Source organism: Rhinichthys klamathensis, unplaced genomic scaffold (genome assembly GCF_029890125.1).
Source record: "Rhinichthys klamathensis goyatoka isolate OS25496 unplaced genomic scaffold, OSU_Roscu_1.1 h1tg000635l_1, whole genome shotgun sequence".
Lineage (NCBI taxonomy): Eukaryota > Metazoa > Chordata > Actinopteri > Cypriniformes > Leuciscidae > Rhinichthys > Rhinichthys klamathensis.
The window spans coordinates 199,276-219,244 of record NW_026607081.1 but is presented as its reverse complement, the minus strand read 5'-3'; the positions used below and the strand labels follow the sequence as shown (position 1 = coordinate 219,244).

Sequence of the window (19,969 nt, the reverse complement as noted above, 5' to 3'; positions counted from 1 at the left end):
AAAATGTCAGGTGGTGCGACCGTCCGAACGTACAAGCAGAGAAAAAAACTGCAATAAAAAGGTTAATTTTCTCAAAAAAATTCTTAATCAAATAGTTTGGCATGATTTTATGTTAAATTCCTTATAAATGAGGGGAAATAGTGTATCGGTCCTATTTCAAAACTATTCTATTACTTAAACAACTTTTGTCCGAAAAATTTACTTCTACCAATGTCAGGGAGGGCGACCGACATAAAAATGCAATTTTATGCAATGTTCCTTTAATAAAACCATGTGACAGCATATGACATCACACAGAAGACCCCAAAGGACCCCTTTGATGCAGTAACAAGGTTAATCACCCTCCCATAAATATTAGATAATTTGACATTTTGGAGTAATGATGAGGTTGATTCAAATGATCATGTCAGGTGGTATGACCCCTGGAAAACTTTGAAAATGTGTTGTTATTATAAAAATGTGTATTGGATTTAGAAAATGTATGTATAACCTTGAGCACATGGTCAAACATTTGTATAGGTGTCCAAGTTAATGCCTGCTAGATTTGAATTGAGTTTGAAATGTCAGGTGGTGTGACCAATATGTCAGGTGTCGCGACCAGAGTTACAGTTAAACCAACAAAAAAAGTCATGTTAATTCACGTTTTTGAATATATTAAATACATTTTAATAAATATATAAAGCTTTTAATTTGTTTAAAGGTGTGATCTACATATGCATATATATATATTTTTATTTTATTATGGTATGGGTGACAATTAAAAGAGCACATTGTCCATCTTAAAGTCCTATTCTTCAAGAATATAGGACTGTATGACCAACATTGATACTAACACAATTGCATCTTTAAATTAATCTATTTTAATTTGTTTTTGTATACTGTGTATGTCATTATCAAGCAAGGATAAAACAGCACGACACAGAGCTTGTTTAAAAAGTGATCCAGTTGCAAGGGCAGAGTACATTGTAAAAATATCTAGATAAATTACAACTTAAGTTAATATGGTGTTCTGTTATTTTTTGTGTGGTAATTACAGTTATTACATGTTAATAATACATACTTTATAGCAGTGTCATACAGAATTACAGAAGAGACCATTATATAATTAACAAACCACTACCCATTCTATTCAATATTTAAACTAAAATAATTTATTTTACAAATGATATAGTACAGGTGAAACTCAAAAAAAAAATTAAATCGTGCAAAAGTTCATTTATTTCACTAATTCAACTTAAAAGGTGAAACTAATATAGACTCATTACATGCAAAGTGAAATATTTCAAGCCTTTGTTGGGGTTTTCATAAGCTGTAAGCCATAATCAACAAAATTATAACAAATGTACTCTGTACTCTGTACTCATCAAATGTTTTCATAACATGCTGTATTGTTTAGCAATTTCTTGTTAATGAAATTTAATTATATGATGGAGATACACTATAAATTGGTCAGAGGATTAAATTAAATTAAATTAATTGACATATCTTTCTTTTTATTTTGTGAATATCAATCATTATTGATCACAACGTCAGGTGGTGCGATCGGTCATGGTCAGGTGGTGCAACCAGCAAATTTACATTTAACTGTTTCAATTCCCACTGCAATTGCAAAATGAAGTAAGAAATATAACTCTAAACCTTTATATAATGTATACAAAAAATTGTCACAGTTAAAAACAAAACATAAAAATTTCTTATGGAAAAATGGGTGTTTGAACACAGAAAAGCAGCCGTTTATATGATTTGGAATAAAAGGGCAATAAATAAAGAAATGGAAAGGAAATTTACCATGTGACATGCATTTTAGACACTACAACGATTCATATTTACAAGTCTCAGTAGTGCTAAGTACATTAAATGTATATTATTTTAAATTAATATATGGTCGCACCACCTGACATTTTCTGGGTGGTAAAATCAGAAATCTTGTTTAATAATGAATTAATGCTGCCTAAAATGCTTTAAAACCAATATGAATCAACACCATACATTTTTTTGGACATAAAAATGCATTTTAATACTGTTTTGCTTAAAATATATATTTTTTCATCTTGAAAATCTTATTTGTCATTGACCCACAACTGGAGTTAAAAACATTATTACAAGCTTACCGCTTTGAATCGAGCTAAGGCAAGCAGAGAGTTTTGAACACTGGCTGGTTATGTACCTGCTCAAACAAGTATTTTGAATCATTTTTAACCTAAAAAAGTTACGGACTGCAGCTTTAACTTAATTTTAATTTGTTTTATTATTACATTTTACTTATCACTGGCACCTTTGCTTTAGCTATATTGGGGGGGAAAAACACACTATAAAATGCAATAAATATTCCATTTACTGAGTGATTATTACTTAATCATTCAATAATTAAAATAATTAATGTATATTGTATTTTTAGTTTATTTGTAAATATTATAATTTATTGTTAATATTATATAATTTTATTTTTACCACCATCACTGCCATCTTTTCTCTGTTGTTGTTTCTGTTATTTGTGTAGATGCTTTGAATTTTCACATTGTAATGTAATTGCATTGATTCAACCAATCACGTGACTTTGGGACGAGATTACTTGAAAACGGTCATTGTTTTTGCATTTCATTTGGAAATGCTAGTCAGAAACCATTAGTTTGCAACCCCTTTTTACTTCTGTAATGTGATATTATTTTCGGAATGGGATATTCAGCTGGGGGGGAAAAAATGTAGGGTGGAGATTTTTGACAAGTTGTGTGTACAACAACACCAAACCAGTAATGTGAATCACAGAAGTAAATAGGGTGCGTTTTGATTTTATGTTTGCTTTAAATACGTGTACATCTGTGTTAGTGTGTGTGTGTGTTTTGACTGGTTAGAGTAATAGGCAGTGAATGTGCTTTGACATCATGGCCATGCTGTGTTCTGGAACTCACACACGCGTGAACGCAGACTGCTCAGCCCGGGGCTTCATGTAGCTCACCACAGAGAGAGAGAGAGAGAGCGAGGCTCCTCTAAGCTGCACTTTGATGCCGTGCTTCTTTCCTTGTCTGACACACAGCAATGTTTGCTTTATTGCCTCCCAAAATCAACCAAGCGTGCTCCTATGTGACCCCCTCAGGACAGGAAGTCTCTCTGACTGCAGGAAGTGTAAATCTCTCCCACTTTTCATCACTCGGGGCTGAATTTGTCTTTGGCTTTGCGCTCTTAGGTTTTCAAGGATGAATTTCCTGTATTTCAGAGAACATTTGTCAGTTTGTCGGGTTTGGGACCGCTGTCAGCGGGTTTGTAAATATATTACAGAAGGATTCTGGAATGAAACACGGAGGACTGTGTGGTTTTTTTCTGTCCGTTACGACTGTTACTTGTCAGATTGTGTTATATGATGAGATTTGGGGTAAAAGCCAAGGTAGGCTGTGCAACGTCACTGTACGTCTTTTATGATGGTCTAGATGATTAATGTTTTACGACTGGTCACTACTGACAGTGTTTACACAGTGTCTTCAATCATGTCATGCTCTGACATCCTCGTTGATGTGTGAAATTGAAAGGGTACAACAAAAACTCAAGCAAGATTTTGGCTAATTTTGGCAACATTTCGTCTACATACAAAAAGAAACAAATTAGAATATACGTATATTTGTCCGTCCATCCATCCATCCACCCATCCATCCATCCATCCATCCATCCATCCATCCATCCATCCATCCATCCATCCATCCATCCATCTATCCATCCACCCATTCATCCATCCACCCATCCATCCATCCATCCACCCATCCATCCATCCACCCATCCATCCATCCACCCATCCATCCATCCACCCACCCATCCATCCACCCACCCACCCATCCATCCACCCATCCATCCACCCACCCATCCATCCATCCACCCATCCATCCATCCATCCATCCATCCATCCATCCATCCACTCATCCATCACCCATCCACCCATCCACCCACCCACCCATCCATCCATCCACCCACCCACCCATCCATCCATCCATCCATCACCCATCCACCCATCCACCCACCCATCCATCCATCCATCCACCCACCCACCCACCCATCCATCCATCCATCCATCCACTCATCCATCACCCATCCACCCATCCATCCACCCACCCATCCATCCATCCATCCATCCACCCATTCATCCATCCACCCATCCATCCATCCATCCACCCATCCATCCATCCACCCATCCATCCATCCATCCACCCACCCATCCATCCACCCATCCATCCATCCACCCATCCATCCACCCATCCATCCATCCATCCATCCATCCATCCATCCATCCATCCATCCATCCACTCATCCATCACCCATCCACCCATCCATCCATCCATCCACCCATCCACCCACCCACCCATCCATCCATCCACCCACCCACCCATCCATCCATCCATCCATCCATCCATCCATCCACTCATCCATCACCCATCCACCCATCCATCCACCCATCCATCCACCCATCCATCCATCCATCCATCCACCCATCCATCCACCCACCCATCCATCCATCCATCCACCCACCCATCCACCCATCCATCCATCCATCCATCCACCCATCCATGTCTGTCCAAATAATTACAGTTTTTCTCAGTCGCTTTGGAACATTTCTTGAATCATCCTCGACATTTGCAAAACAGTAAGTGCATTTCTCAAAACAACTCGTACAAATAGCAAAACACCATGGATTTCCTGCAAAAGCCAGTCTCTTGCTCAAAATCCTTAGTTCATCTCTCAAAGGTGAATATCTGTGTCAATGAACATGTCAGTGCCATCAGAATGACAAGTCCTTGTGTCATTGTGTACGGATAAGACAGTCAAATTGCTAAGTCATGTTGTCAATATAACAGTGTCCCTGGAGGGATGTTCTGATGTAAACTATGGCTAAAGTTTTGATGACAATTATTGTAAATTGTAGGTTACACACATTAGTGTATGTGGGAGTGTGATTGCAAGAGACTGGACAAGATTCACATACACTTTTACTGTTTGTACTGTAATTTGTTGACAGACCATGTCATTGCAATACAGAAAGGAAAAGACAGCACTGCAAAGCACAAAGAAAAAACCCCAGAAATGTGAACAGGACAGATTTAGAAGTCTAATGGAAATGTATAGAAATATGCTTGATTATGACAACTTGTTCAACCATTTTGCATGTAAAGACTTATGCTATGAACTAATGCCTAAATGTTGTGGGGTGAGACTATTCAACAGACCCATTATAATACATTTTGATCAACACAACATAAGCAACTGATAATTTAGGAAACAGCAGGGAATTCTACATAATCATTTGCATGCATGTACCAAAGCATTTGCAACTTGTTCAAAGAAATGAGAAACGGCTTTTTTGATGTGCACAAGTGACACAATGACGTGAAGATTGAACAGGTAGTTTTGAGAATTTCAGTTCTGATCTGAGAAATGTACCAAAGCGACTGAGAAAAACTGTAAAACTAGTTACATTTATTTGAATTTCAGTTGATCATAACTCTACTTTCTTGCATTCAAATTCGAATCGCAATTCTGCATCCTGCTTGCTTCCTAAATTCAGATTCAGTTCAAATGCAATACTGGCACTTCTATATTTGAATCTGTAGCATACCCTCACTTTTTCTTGAGTACCAGCACTTCTAACTTGTTGCTGGTACTCTGAACGCGACTTGTTTTCCCCACTTCAAGCACAGACTCAAATAGAATTGAAGAGGAATTATCAATTCTGAATGCAATATTCTCCTTTTCCGGCCATTTAAATCATAGTGCATTCTTCTTCAGTAGCTCTGTTGATCATGTCCATCCTCTCTCTGATTTCAGAATAAACGTGTTTGTCTCTCACGGCTCTGAGATCTGTCGGGTCTTGCTGCTCTGGTGCTAATATCTATTAGAGTTGATTCTGAGATCTACTTGACGCTTTGTTCTGTGTCTATCTTTCTTTGTTTCTTTCTTTCAGAGGAGCAACTCCTCCTCTGTCTCTTGCTGTCACACATACATCCTCTCTCTCTCTGACTACAAATGGCTTCAGAGTGCACTAAAGAAAAGCACTCGGCGTACCTCAGAGCTCTTATTATGATCAAAAGCCTTCATGCCTCTCAAAATTTGAACCAACCATATGGTACAAGTTTCTCTGGCTGTGTTTGGAAAAGCACACTACCATGCAGTGTTGAGGAGCAGCTAACTATAAAAGTACTGACGCTACATGCTTAAATACATTTCTTCAGTGTAATTTACATTTATGCATTTGGCAGACGCTTTTATCTAAAGCGACTTACATTGTATTTCAGGGTACACATTTACATTGTTATCAGTTCTTGCTTTCCCTGGGAATCGAACCCATGACCTTAGCGTTGCAAGCGCTAACACATACTGTTTGAGCTACAGGAAAGCTAATAACAAGTTCAGCTGTTTTAAAAAAGCTACTTTTCTAATCTAGTAGTAGTTTAGCATGAAAAAATAGCTGTTTTTATTTATTTTATTGTGTATTGGATTGTATTGTGCATGCATCTTTACAGATGAGCGAGTTAATGAAACACACTCTCCTTCAAATCTCCCTATCAAGCGACTTTAGGAAATTCAGATTACCAAATTGCTTAGTTCATGTTAATGTAAATCTGTGTGTTTTTGGGACTTTCTGGTTGTTTTTAGTGTAAATTGAACTGTTCAAGTGTGATGCTGTCGCCCTAATTAGGAACTGCTCATGCATGCAATTGTTTTTGTGCTGGAATTTGCTGGTGTTAATACGATTTTTAAATCAATTAATACTTTTATTTAGCATTTAGTGATCAAAAATGACAGTACAGACATGGCAATGTTACAAAAGATTTCTGTTTCAAATAAACGTTCTTGTACTGTATTATCTTTTGAACTTTCTAAGCTGGAACCTGGAAAAAATGATCACGATTTCCACCAAAATATGATGCATGAATAAATGTTTCTTGAGCATCAAATCATCATATTAGAATGATTTCTGAAGGATCATGTGACACTGAAGACTGGAGTAATGATGATGAAAATTCAGATTTTGTATAAATTACATTTTACAATATATTGCAGACTTGGTAAACATGAGAAACTTCTTTCAAAAACATTTAAAAATCCTACAGACACCAAACTTTTGAACGGAAGTGTATTTAAAAATATATTTTTGTAAACATGTTGTATAGCTATTTACTTTTCTAAAGACTATAGTTTGACTGCGATTTAATTAGTAGATTGTAGCTTGAACTGGAAAAGATATCAAACATCAATTTTTAACATTTCCGTCAAGTAATTTTTTGAACAGAATGACAAGAGATACAATTCCTATGCTAAAATCAGTTAAAAATGCAGTTACCACGTCCTACTGACAGTCCTTCCAACAGTTAAAATAGATGTTTAATTCTGTAATTTGAGCGAAACAAGCACAATTTATGATACCAAACTTGACTAATTTTGGTCTTCCCCCATTCTGAGCTGACTTATCTTAATGTTTACTCATTTACTTTTTTTTAAAAAAATTTTATAGAATGCAATAATTATCCAAACATCATTCCAAGCATCTGTCTCTGTAGCAAATGCAGGGCTTTTCTCCATAGAAGGACGAGCGTTAATATGAGATTATGAATCCATGTTCTTTACCTCACTTATTTAAAACACTCTGACAGCTTGTGCACTCGTGTTCTGCTACGGCTGAGCGCTGCCATGTCTGAATTTACAGCTCCGGTCTGACGTATGCAAATGCATTTGTGTGTGTGTGTGTAAGGTACTTTCCGTGCTAATTTGTAGATTTAAAGACCTATGCTGTCAGATGCACAGCAGTGCAGTGGTGGTGTGTGTGTGTGTGTGTGTGTGTGTGTGTGTGTGTGTGTGTGTGTGTGTGTGTGTGTGTGTGTGTGTGTGTGTGTGTGTGTGTGTGGAGAGGAGACATGGTAATGAGGGATGATCAATGCACAGATCCATTAATCCAGACGTCTTGACAGAACTGCAGAGCTCCGGTCCATCTATGTATTTATTTATATGTATGTAGAAATACACACTATGTTCTTAGTGTGTGTGTTTCTGCAAGAAAAGATTAATAATACCAGCTTATTGAATAATAATAGAATAGAATATTTTTCAGCCAAAAGTGACAAAAAGCATCATAAGAGTTCATAAAACTTGAGCGCTGTATTCCAAGTCTGACATGACATCATTCAGACTGGATCTGATTGTGTGTGTGTGTGTGTGTGCGTGTGTGTGTGTGTGACATGACATCATTCAGATGGGATCTGAGTGTGTGTGTGTGTGTGTGACATCATTCAGACGGGATCTGTGTGCTTTTGTTTTTGTGATATATGAGGACACAAATGTGTATAATGACATGCATATTACACTGGTATTACAACTTACACGTCATATATGAGGACATTGCATGAGTCCTCATTTTTCAAATGAATTTTCATTTTTCTAAAAAATTATTTATACTTTAAGTATTATAGAACTAAGGGGAACTTATTCTACTATTATGATATAACATTCTTACATTTGGGAGCAATTTAGCGAGAACACTGCGTACCTTTTTGAAATAATGGTGAACCAATACATACTGTATATAGGCTTTATAAATGCATAGATATGTACCCTGTAATTTTTAAAATGTAATCTTTTTAACTAAAGTGCACTGAAAACGAAAACTATTGCAACTTTTGCTTAAATATTGTGGAAAGATACTCTTGTTCCATGTAGTTACAGGGTAACAATAAAAATGCATACACACAATCTTATATCACTCAGTGTTCTCGCTAAATTGCTCCCAAATGTAAGATTGTTGTATCATAATAGTAGAATAAGTTCCCCTTAGTTCTATAATACTTACAGTATAAATATTTTTTTAATTCTCCTGGTTGTTTCCCCTTTATTCCCCAAACTTTACATATATTGTTCCCTTATACTTACATGCAAGTACTTTATAGGTACACTATAATTACATAAAGTTACACTGTAAATTCCTCTTAATTACACAGTACTTTCCGGGCTGAAATCTAAAGCGTTACCGTTTTTTTTTTTTTACATTTTTGCTTTTTACATTTTTTTTTGACATAAAAAGCCATATGAATTCATAAAATCACAAGTACTGACATTTAAATATGAAAAATTGTTGCACAAAACAATCACTGTATTTGCAAAAGTTTGCAAGGTTAATATCATCAATATGAAAATATATTTAGAGTTTAGTTTGAGACTGCCGTGCTATTATTACCACGGTATGTTAGTATGGTATCATAGTTTAGATAATCCTGCCCTTAAACAATATGATCTGTGATTGATCCTGAGCAATTCTTAACCAGAATAATCTGATAGTCAAGGCTAGCCTCCACCAGACTATATGTATATCTACAGCACAGGTTGTACGTATGTGTGCACTCACTGGATGTTTGTGCTGAGGATGTGGGTGTGTGTTCGACATCTTGGTAATTGAGTCTAAAAAATAGTCTGAAAGTCTAAAAGTACTGGAAAATGGGTTTGGAGAGACTCAAACAAATGAAAAAGATGGAAAGTTGTCACTGTTTTAAGACTAAAAGCAGGGGGAAGAGATTTTAGATGCTGGAGGAAAGAGCCTAAGAGCTCCTTTAATCACAAACTCCCTCAACTCACTTCAGTTTCCCAGCATGCCAAGCTTGAGTGTGATCACAGGATGGGAAACCACTGTAAAGCCGCCTTCTGACCACACACACACACACACACTCTCCTTCTGTACTAAAGTACTACTCCAAAAAGCTGTGAGAACAAGACAAAGATAAGACGGAGAAAGAGACCGGAGTGAAGGATGAATAATCCCTTCAGCTCCCTCTAGCTGGCCGTCAGCTCACTCTCTCTCTCTCACCCTGACCCAGCTTAGAAATAATAACTTAATTCCCATTAAACTCTCCTCTCCTCCCTCACACACACTTACAGAAGCAGACAAAGGCAGAATATTAGCTGTCGGAAACGTGCAGGATGGATGAACATGACAGAGAGGTGTTAGATGAGGGTTAAACAGATGGACAAACAGAAAGAGAGAGAGGGAGAGAGCGAAACAGATGGACTAAGAGGGTGAGAGGCAAACAGCTGAGAGATGAGGACAACACAGATGGACATGTAGACTGCTATTGTGCATGCGTGTGTGTGTGTGTAGGTGAGGGGAAAATCCAGAGAATTGTTATGCCACAATAACATACTGCTCATATACTACATCTGCACTGTGTGGATAAAGAGATATTGCCACCGAATAAGTAGCTTCAATGTACAACAGTTTACTACTTTTTGTTAGTAGCCTGAAGTGTTGGGGAAGTAATTCAGCTGTGTAATATAGCATTTATTTATTTTGTATTTGATCGGAAGCCAGCTTGAACTAGGTAATTACCATAAATGGTCCAGCTAATGCTAATTACATTTTAAATCAATATTTTTTTGTAATTGACCATTCAGTCATCACTTAAAAATAATAAAGTAAAATAAAAAGAAAAAAGAAAATAAGCGGGTGATTCATAGTTTAAAGGAGTCATAATGTAGTATTAACTTTGATACCCACGCTCTATTATAGTAATTTCATGCCCTTCTAAAAAAGAAAAATTGGAAAAAAATAAACACAGAGCTCGTTTGACCCTTATTTCTAAATGCATTATTGTCTCGCGAGATCTGTTGCGAGGTTTTGGCTGTCGTGACGGTCATTTTAATAATGCAAATGAGGGGCGCGTTGATTGGTGGCAGGAAGGAGGAGGCTTGACACCGCAGGTAACTTCAGCATATCATTCCAAAAAGAGATCATGGCGCAAGTTGTTAATGAACCCGACCTGGCCGCGACCTACGGGATTCAACCGTATATGTTTGAGCCAGACTCTGAACCAGAGCTGGAAACGGAAGAGGAACAACAGTCAATTGAAGGACGTCTACATCAACATGTCTCTGAATGGTAAAGACAATTTTTTTGACTGAGACATACATTAACATCAGTAACGAGCTAAAACGTTTTTTTTGCTATTTTCTCCCACATAAGTTTAGCTTTAATTTAATGTAGATTACATTAACGGAGATGTAGTCTACTTTATTTTCAGTTTACAGTGGTTGTAGAGATTAACGTTTGCTATAATGTGTTGTTTTTGCCTTTTTTGACGTTGTGGTTTTTTAGATATTTAATCATTTTCATCTGCAGACATGTAACGTTATGTTTTTCTTTATGTTTATTAATTCTTGACTGTTTTTTAAATGTATCTATCCTTATCACATACATTAACCGTATTAGTAGTTAGCTGTTTGTTACACAAATTATAGTAATAGAAACACAGTCTTACCGTTTCAAATTCAGGCAAGTCCCTGATTGTTGGAATGGCACCTTTTTCCAAACGTAGCTTCGATGCCAACTTCGCCTGATATTGCCCCAAATTTGTAATTGTAAAAGATTATTTTGTGAAATGTTTAGCGCAGACACCTAACGTTGAGCAAGTTGAGATGGTTGTTGGAACAGCGTCATTAAAAATAAGTTTCATCCACTTGTCCCTTGTAGTTTGGTCAGTTTTGGGTAAAGAAAAAACATTAGAATGTGGATTATGACAGTCAACCACAGAGCAACTCACGTGTGCACTACGTTTCTGCATCTTTCTTGACTGAATATGATGGGGAGAGGGGCAGGGCGGGCCTCCTCTGCGGTGTCCATATATGGTATATCCGGCCCCGTCTTGACGTCAAGTCGGGGGAGAAATTGAAATCTCGTATTTGAGTGCGCGTGCACGTTGGCTAGTTTAAGAACCCTGGGGTAAACAAACGCTTCACTTTTGAATATCGGCATCCCGGCCAATGTATAATCGTTAGTCAATCATAACATACATTGATTCTCATGGAAAAGTGAAAATTGCACATTATGACTCCTTTAAATCATTCATTTATTTAATTTTAATTTTTGGAAGCCAGCTCCAGCTCGAACCATGCGATAAGGTCCAGCTAGAAACCACATTAAAAATGAAATTCAATTTTAAATCATATAATTTTTTATATGTCATCATAACCTAAAATTACAATGATAGTGATTTATAGTTTAAATCTTTTATTTATTTAAATGCTATACTGTTTTTAAAGTCCTGTTGTTTGCGAACGGTAGCTTCGAAAAGTTTGATTTCCATTTAGTGAATCGGTTCGTTTGTACAGTTAAAGGGTTAGTTCACCCAAAAATGAAAATTCTGTCAGTAATTACTCTCCCTCGTGTTGTTCCAACCCCGTAAGACCTTCGTTCATCTTCGGAACACGAATTAAGATATTTTTGATGAAATCTGAGAGCTGGATCACTCCTCCATAGGCTTCTTCAGGGATTGAACTTGCCGGCCTCGAAAAGTTATTAAAGACATCGTTAAAATAGTCCAAGTGACTACAGTGGCTCAATCTTAAGTTTATCAAGCGACGAGAATACTTTTTGTGCGAAAAAAACAACAAAAATAACGACTTTATTCAACTATTCGGGAGTGAGACAGCTCTCAGATTTAATCAAAAATATTTTAATTTGTGTTCCAAAGATGAACGAATGTCTTACGGGGTTGGAACAACATGAGGGTGAGTAATTACATTTTTGGGTGAACTATCCCTTTAATAAATCCCAGTCAGCGGAAGATTGTGCGCACATGCGTCTCCTCCCCGCAGTAACCATATATGGAGCTGACAACGCCTAGTTTTACTATGCATATCCTCATCTGCATATCATTTGCATATGCATATTCATCCACGTGATACCATGATTAACGGTACAAGACATTAGGAACATATGAAATACGGACGTGCCGTCACATTACATTGCTAAAAATCATTTAGTACCCTATCCTTGCCTGAAAAATATACTTTTTAACGCTGTTTGAGCATAAGAAACAACATTTATGGGACAGTTCAATTCAGATTTTTTTTTTTTTTTTTGGGATTTGAAATGTGTTATTTAATTGTGAGTTTGGCAAGCAGTTTTTGAGTGAAACAACAAAGAGAATGAAATTTTGCTCAGAATTCAGACAATACTACAAAATGTTTGACACTTGATATAGTGCAGCATTTATGGAATCCAAAACAATTTCAGACACATAATATTATCAACATGTGATTTTGAATTTTTTTTTTTTTAAATCATTATTTAATCAGATTGCCATGAGTTTTTAAACATTTTCACACATACTGGATTAAAAATGTTTTATTTTTTCGCAGTAATGACAGGCTGCGTTGTTTACAATTATAAAAAAATAGAAAGGCAATAAGCAGTGAACACTATTCTATTGTTTCTTCATAGCCAAAGCATGTTTGGTTTTCAGGTTTATTTGGCACGTTTATGTTCCATGTTTCTCACAGGTCCCCTGTGACCTTATTGGTCGGCTGAGCTAATGAATTTTCTGCCCGGCCAATCATCAGCCCCGTATCAGTCCAAAAACACCTGGTGCTCCTCGTATCAGACACACTGGATATCTGGACACAGAGGTCTTTTTTAGCCCCTGGTGAAAGGTGCCCTTTCACAGTGATCCTGGATTAGTCTGCCTGCCCAGAGCTCAACCATAGCAATTATGACTTTGTCGGAAAGTATTAAAAAGGGAAATGCCTTTTTATTAGTAAAGCTGCACTTTTATTACAGACAGTTTTTCCCTCATGTCATTTTTTTATGCTCGGATGTTACATTTGTGTGGTTAGGCCGTAGAGGATCTCAGTTACTGAAAACAACAAACACATCTCATTACCTCATGGAGTTATTTATTCACATGGAACCAAACGGTCTCTGAAGTCATTATTTTCACGGGATGTTTTTAGAAAAGAGTATTATCCAAGTGAGAAAATAGCATTAGATTTAGGTAACACCTTCTGTTGGGCCTGTGTACTGTATAAAATGCATTATAAATTTAGGGGAAATTGTTCTTCATATCTCAAAGTCTACTTCAGATTTACCTGCTGCCTTCCTGGTATGCAATATAATTTATTCCTGTGATCAAAGCTGAATTTTCATCATCATTATTCCAGTCTTCAGTGTCACATGATCCTTCAGAAATCATTCGAATATGCGGATTTGATGCTAAAAAATCATTTCTGATTATTATCAATGTTGTGCAGTTTGTACTGTCATATTTTTGTGGAAATTGTGATTCATTTTTTTCTGGAATCTTTGATGAATAGAAAGTTCTAATTTATTGAGTCTTTATTTACTGTCACTATTGATCAATTAAATGCGTCCTTGCTGAAAATTTCTTTCAACAACAAGAACAAAAAAATTCTTTTTGCCCCCAAACATTTCAACCTTGGCATTATGTGCCAACAGTAATAGTATCTTTAATATATTAATTTTTAGAAAGACTTGAGCATATTGCATTTACAGAATGAAACAATCACCCTAAATATCAAATGAGACCACACATAAAAGCCTTAGAAAGCCATAATAAATAAAAATAAAAATAAAAAAGCCTTTAATAAATAATAATATTATTGAATAATTTTCATCTTTTCATCTTTGTGTTTTACATAAGCTAAAATATTTTGATCAGCTGAAGTCTTCAACCAAATTATTTGCAAACTATTAAAAATATGTTGTATTACACTACAGATCATATTATAATTCCCTTTAATACTGTATAGACAGGCTTCATAGAAATGGAATTTGGGAATGATTTTGGGAATTTCTTAACATATTTTGTGTTTTTCTACCTTTTATTCATTCCTTCAGCTTCATTCGAGTGTGGACAGGGGTGATGGACGCACGAAATACATTTTAAAAGGTGAAGGGGCCGGCTCGGTGTTCGTCATTGACAGCAGGACGGGGAATATCCACGTCACCAAACCCCTAGACCGCGAGGAGAAGGACCAGTACCGCCTTATCGCCACGGCAACAGACCGACAGACCGGCCGAGCCCTGGAGCCATCCTCCCAGTTCATCATCCGCGTGCAAGACATCAACGATAACCCACCTGTGTTCCAGGGCGATCTGTACAGCGCCACCGTGCCTGAGATGGCCAACATCGGTACTGCGCTCGGATGCACACGCAAATGTCCTCTGACTGCTGTCATTGAGCTGTGTTTGGAAGAAAAGATGGAGGGTCACATGCTCATTGAACCTTGACTTTGTCAAAAACGTCTCTTATTTCGTCTCTTTCTTTCCCTAGGCACATCGGTTATTCAAGTGACAGCCACAGATGCTGATGACCCAACGTATGGGAGCAGTGCCAAACTGGTGTATTCAGTGATTCAAGGCCAGCAATACTTCACTGTGGACCCGCAGTCAGGTGTGTGTTCTGTTAGATTCTGTAAAATTTCTTATTTTTAAGTGAAGGGTTATTGACTATTGGGCTGTGGTCCAAAAACCTCATTAAAAACATGCACTCAGCTTTTTTAACAAAATGACTATGGTTAAATGTGCACCATCAGAGTAAGGGCTTAATCGCAGAAAGATGTTAACATGACACGAGCAACCCTCTTCACTCCCGTTTACATGCAATCTTCATTATTCTGAATATGCTAAGAAGTGTGGTTATTTTTAACACCATTATTCACATATGCACAGCACAAATGATGGCCACTGTTGTAATCCACTTTCATCAAGTGCAAAACACATTTCTATGTGTAACCGCTCCTACTCGACTCGCTCTGAGGTGCGTTTCCCAAAAGCATCGTCAGCCAACTATGTTCACAAGCTCCGTCGTTATCAGCATAGTTCAACGAGTCCAACGAACATTCCCAAGCAGCATCGCAAAGTTGTGTGGTTGGAACGACAGCTCTCGACCTGTGCTTAGAAGCAGAGTTTCTTGTCAGCAAAATAAGCAAGCTGACATTCAGTACAATCTGTGTCTTTTATTTAGAATACATACAAATGTCATTTATGTCTTTTAGTTTGTCAAGAGATTTAAAGCACCGTTTTTGAAGAGTGCGCATGAGCTATGATTGAATCTGGAAATAAAGCAAAATAACTGAGAAAAATTAGAAATACTCCTAATTTATAGCAAAACATCTAGCATTAATTCGATCTCAAACAGATTAATTAAAAGAAGTTATTACTCCAAAACCTGCTTGACATCATTAATCAACGACCACTTTGCAACAATACGGTTTCGTCGTGACTAGCTAGTTGATTTCTTCAACGATGCCTCGTACAATGGGAGTTAAGCAGCGAGTTTAGTCGTTGTATGGGAAATGCACCCCTGAGCGGGATTCGAACCTGGGTCTCCGGCGTGGGAGGCGGGTGCTCTAACAAGGACGTTACCAACTGCAGTCGCTAGTGTGCCTCTTGAGATTTGAATGAGTGAGGTTCACACAGCTCTTTCTGGTCTACTTTACACTCACCCCCTAAACCTCATTCCCATCTGGGTCGCGGCAAATGTAACCGGTCCTTCTCAACCCGCTCCGAGGAGGATTCGAACCAGGGTCACCGGCATGAGCTGCGGTCTTTAGCATCCTTGTTAGCACGCCCGTTTCCCATGCAGACAACCCCGATTTGAATCCCGCTCAGAGCGGGTCGAGTAGGTCCGGATACATATAGACGTATTGGATATTATTCTGCGCCGTGATGCCACTGTAACCATTGTAATTGTAAGATAAGGAGCAGAGACAGATTTCAGCTATTCGGAGTAGACGGAAAACTTCATGAAATAATTTCATGAAGTTGTGTGAACAACACACGGCATCTGTGTACGTCCGAGCGCATGCACACTTCGGTCAGAGAGGTAATGCGATTAAGGCGTTTGCATGCCAGTTTATTGCGATTAAAATCGCTGTACCCACATATTTAACTGCGATTATGGTTACTATGATTATGAGCTTAATCGCATTTGTTTGATCGGAATTTTATGTTTACATGTGGTAAAGTTTAATCGCAACATTGCCAAAATCCCATTATAATTGTGCATGTGTAACCCCTCCACCCAGGGTCCTACTCGCCCCGCTCTGTGCCTAAACCTCACTCCCATCCAGGTCACGGCACCAATGTAACCCCTCCACCCAGGGTCCTACTCGCCCCGCTCTGTGCCTAAACTTCACTCCCATCCGGGTCACGGCACCAATGTAACCCCTCCACCCGGGTCCTACTCGCCCCGCTCTGTGCCTAAACCTCACTCCCATCCGGGTCACGGCACCAATGTAACCCCTCCACCCGGGTCCTACTCGTCCCGCTCTGTGCCTAAACCTCACTCCCATCCGGGTCACGGCACCAATGTAACCCCTCCGCCCGGGTCCTACTTGCCCCGCTCTGTGCCTAAACCTCACTCCCATCCGGGTCACGGCACCAATGTAACCCCTCCACCCGGGTCCTACTCGCCTCTGTGCGGGCCTCGAAACCGGGTCTCCGGCGTGAGAGTCGGGCGCTCTAACAAGGAGGCTAAAGACTGCAGCCTCTAGTGTCTATCGCTAGAGCTCTTACTGAGATCAGAGGAGTGAGGTTTACTTGCACAGCAACTACTAACTGGCCTCCGTTACACATGTAAGCGTACTCATTTGTAGTGCAAGAATGAGACTGAGTCATGTTCAAAATCACCCCAGCTCAGTCGGGCATGATCATTGCAGTGAGCAAGTGAACACCTCCCATTATACGAGTGTACAGAACTTTGTAGAATTTGAGTACATGTAATTAGTTACTGTATCTTTTTGGCTACTTTTCTCTTGTATTCTCTACTTGACTACATTTTTGAAGTATATGTACACTTTACTCCAATACATTTGTAAAGAGTAATGCATAAATCATTAGGTTTTGTATGGCACCTAACTTTTTCTGCAGCAGTTTATTTCTGCTACAAAAGAAGCGATATCGCCATCTACAGGGCATTGAAGGTACTATACATTGTGTGTTTTGCTCTTACTCTCCCAAACTTGTCAGCATGGCTACTTTAAGCATATGTGAGTGCATTAGCAGGTAGTTGTGAATTCCAGGTGTTTCTTCATACATGAGATTAGGACATGACTGCAGACCGAAACTAAGCAAGTAGGATTTGACTATTTCATTTCACGTAACACTATTATATTTATCGTTATATTGAAGAAACCTCTTTGAATGATATTGGTTTACTTATGCCCTTTTTGAGCACTTGAGCTTAATTAAAACTTGAGTGTCTGTAGACGCTTAAGAGGCTGTGGTGTCGACCTTGATTTATTGCAATATTGAGGTTCAGTTTTATTTCGACTTTAGAAAATAAATATGTGATTGCTCTCCTCACAAATCAACTGTTTCTTATTTTCACTGGCATGTCTCTTAGGTGTGGAGAACTAGTGCATCTTTGAGCCTACATTCAGTACAAGTAAAATATTTAAGCACTGATAAAACCAGATACTCTAAGACTTTTACTCAAGTGGTATTGGAATTGGTGAACTTGTAATGGAGTCCTTTTTGCTATTTTCACTTTTATTTGAGTGTGGTTTTCAGGTGCGCTTCACACCTCTGCGAAAATGAAAAGACCCAGGCTTTAGGAAGTGATGTAATCCTGAAAAGTCATCATGATTTTGAATAGTCAAAAATGATCATAAAAGACCAGAATTTAAATGTAACATTTTGTTTAAAACAAAATCTAAAGTGACTGTAAAGAAAATTGTAATCTCTTTCTATTTAAAATAAATGTTGTTCTTTTGAACTTTCTATTCTACAAATAATTATGTTGTTTCTTAAAAATATATATAAATCAGCATATTAGAATTATTTCTGAAGGATCATGTGACACTGAAGACTGGAGTAATGATGCTGAATAGATTACTACTTTCAAACGCTCCTGTGTGTATCTGTGTAACCGCTCGGTGAAAAGCATCATTGATGTATATTTACAACATGTTTTTGAAGCACTGATCATTGTTGTCAATCACATATTTGATGAGCGCGTGAACACAATGGCCAATCAGAGGGGTTTACGATTCCGCTCAACAGCGCTCAATGCGTCACATTTTTTAAATTTCAGTACCGACTTGGTACCGAAGTCGGTACTTTTGACAACACTAGCGCAGGCTGATAGGTCCTTAACTCAATCTGTGTAGAATCACATCATTCTCTATAGGGCACAGCTGATTGGTTCCTGCTGTATCAGTAGCCAATGAACTCGCTGCTCAACCTTCAATACTGGTCAGCATTTGCTGTAGCAGTTGCAGTGCGCTTTCAGAAACCCTCCACCTTCCCCAGTTCCACCTGTATAGATCTGCTATGGGTAACTTATGAATATTGCACACCAGCAGCATGTCTTGTATGTATTGGCAGTAGCAAGTCCCGTACTCGCTCTGCAGCAGCAACAACCATCATCAGATCTATTCCACCAAGACCAAACATATCAACATTATCATATTCATTACCATCCCAAACACTCAGAGTTTTCATGGCATAAATAATATTGTACAGTGTCACTGTTTTTTACTGTTATTTTGATCAAATAAATGCATCTTACCGACCCCAAATTCAAAACGCAGTGAATGTTCCATATACTGTAAGATTTGTTTGACCCATTAGTCAAGTAGTCAGATCTCCAGCAGTGTGATGGTGTGGGATGTTCAATGTGATTCCTTTTAATTCAGTTTAACCTAATTAACTCACTGGCATGAAAAATGCTCAGTATTGCCAAAGTGAGATATGCTGTGAGTGATCTGCACCTGTCTCTCTCTCTGTGTGTCTCTGCAGGTATAGTTCGTACGGCAGTCCCAGATATGGACAGAGAAGCTCAGGCGCAGTACCATGTGGTGCTTCAGGCAAGAGACATGGGCGGCCATCAGGGGGGTCTGACAGGGACCACCACTCTCACTGTGCACCTTAGTGACGTCAATGACAACCCACCGCGCTTCACTCAAAGTGAGTCACACATCCAGCTCTGTTCCAGAACCTCCAAACACGTCTGTCTACTGTGATCTGCTTCACTCTTCTGTTCTGTTCTATTCTATTCTATTCTATTCTATTCTATTCTATTCTATTCTATTCTATTCTATTCTATTCTTTTCTATTCTATTCTATTCTATTCTATTCTATTATATTCAATTCTATTCTGTTCTATTCTATTCTATTATATTATATTCAATTCTATTCTGTTCTATT

At 38.1% G+C, this 19,969-nt stretch overlaps 1 protein-coding gene across 1 annotated transcript in view; it reads left to right on the top strand.

Annotated features, from left to right (window-relative positions):
- The window catches only part of LOC130076234 (cadherin-11), a 105,096-nt gene that overhangs the window by 32,718 nt on the left and 52,409 nt on the right, over nt 1-19,969 (top strand). The window contains exons 3-5 of the mRNA XM_056241249.1: nt 14,654-14,948; nt 15,090-15,209; nt 19,562-19,729. Coding sequence (XP_056097224.1) covers nt 14,654-14,948; nt 15,090-15,209; nt 19,562-19,729 — 583 coding nt within the window. The remainder of the gene's footprint in view (nt 1-14,653; nt 14,949-15,089; nt 15,210-19,561; nt 19,730-19,969) is intronic.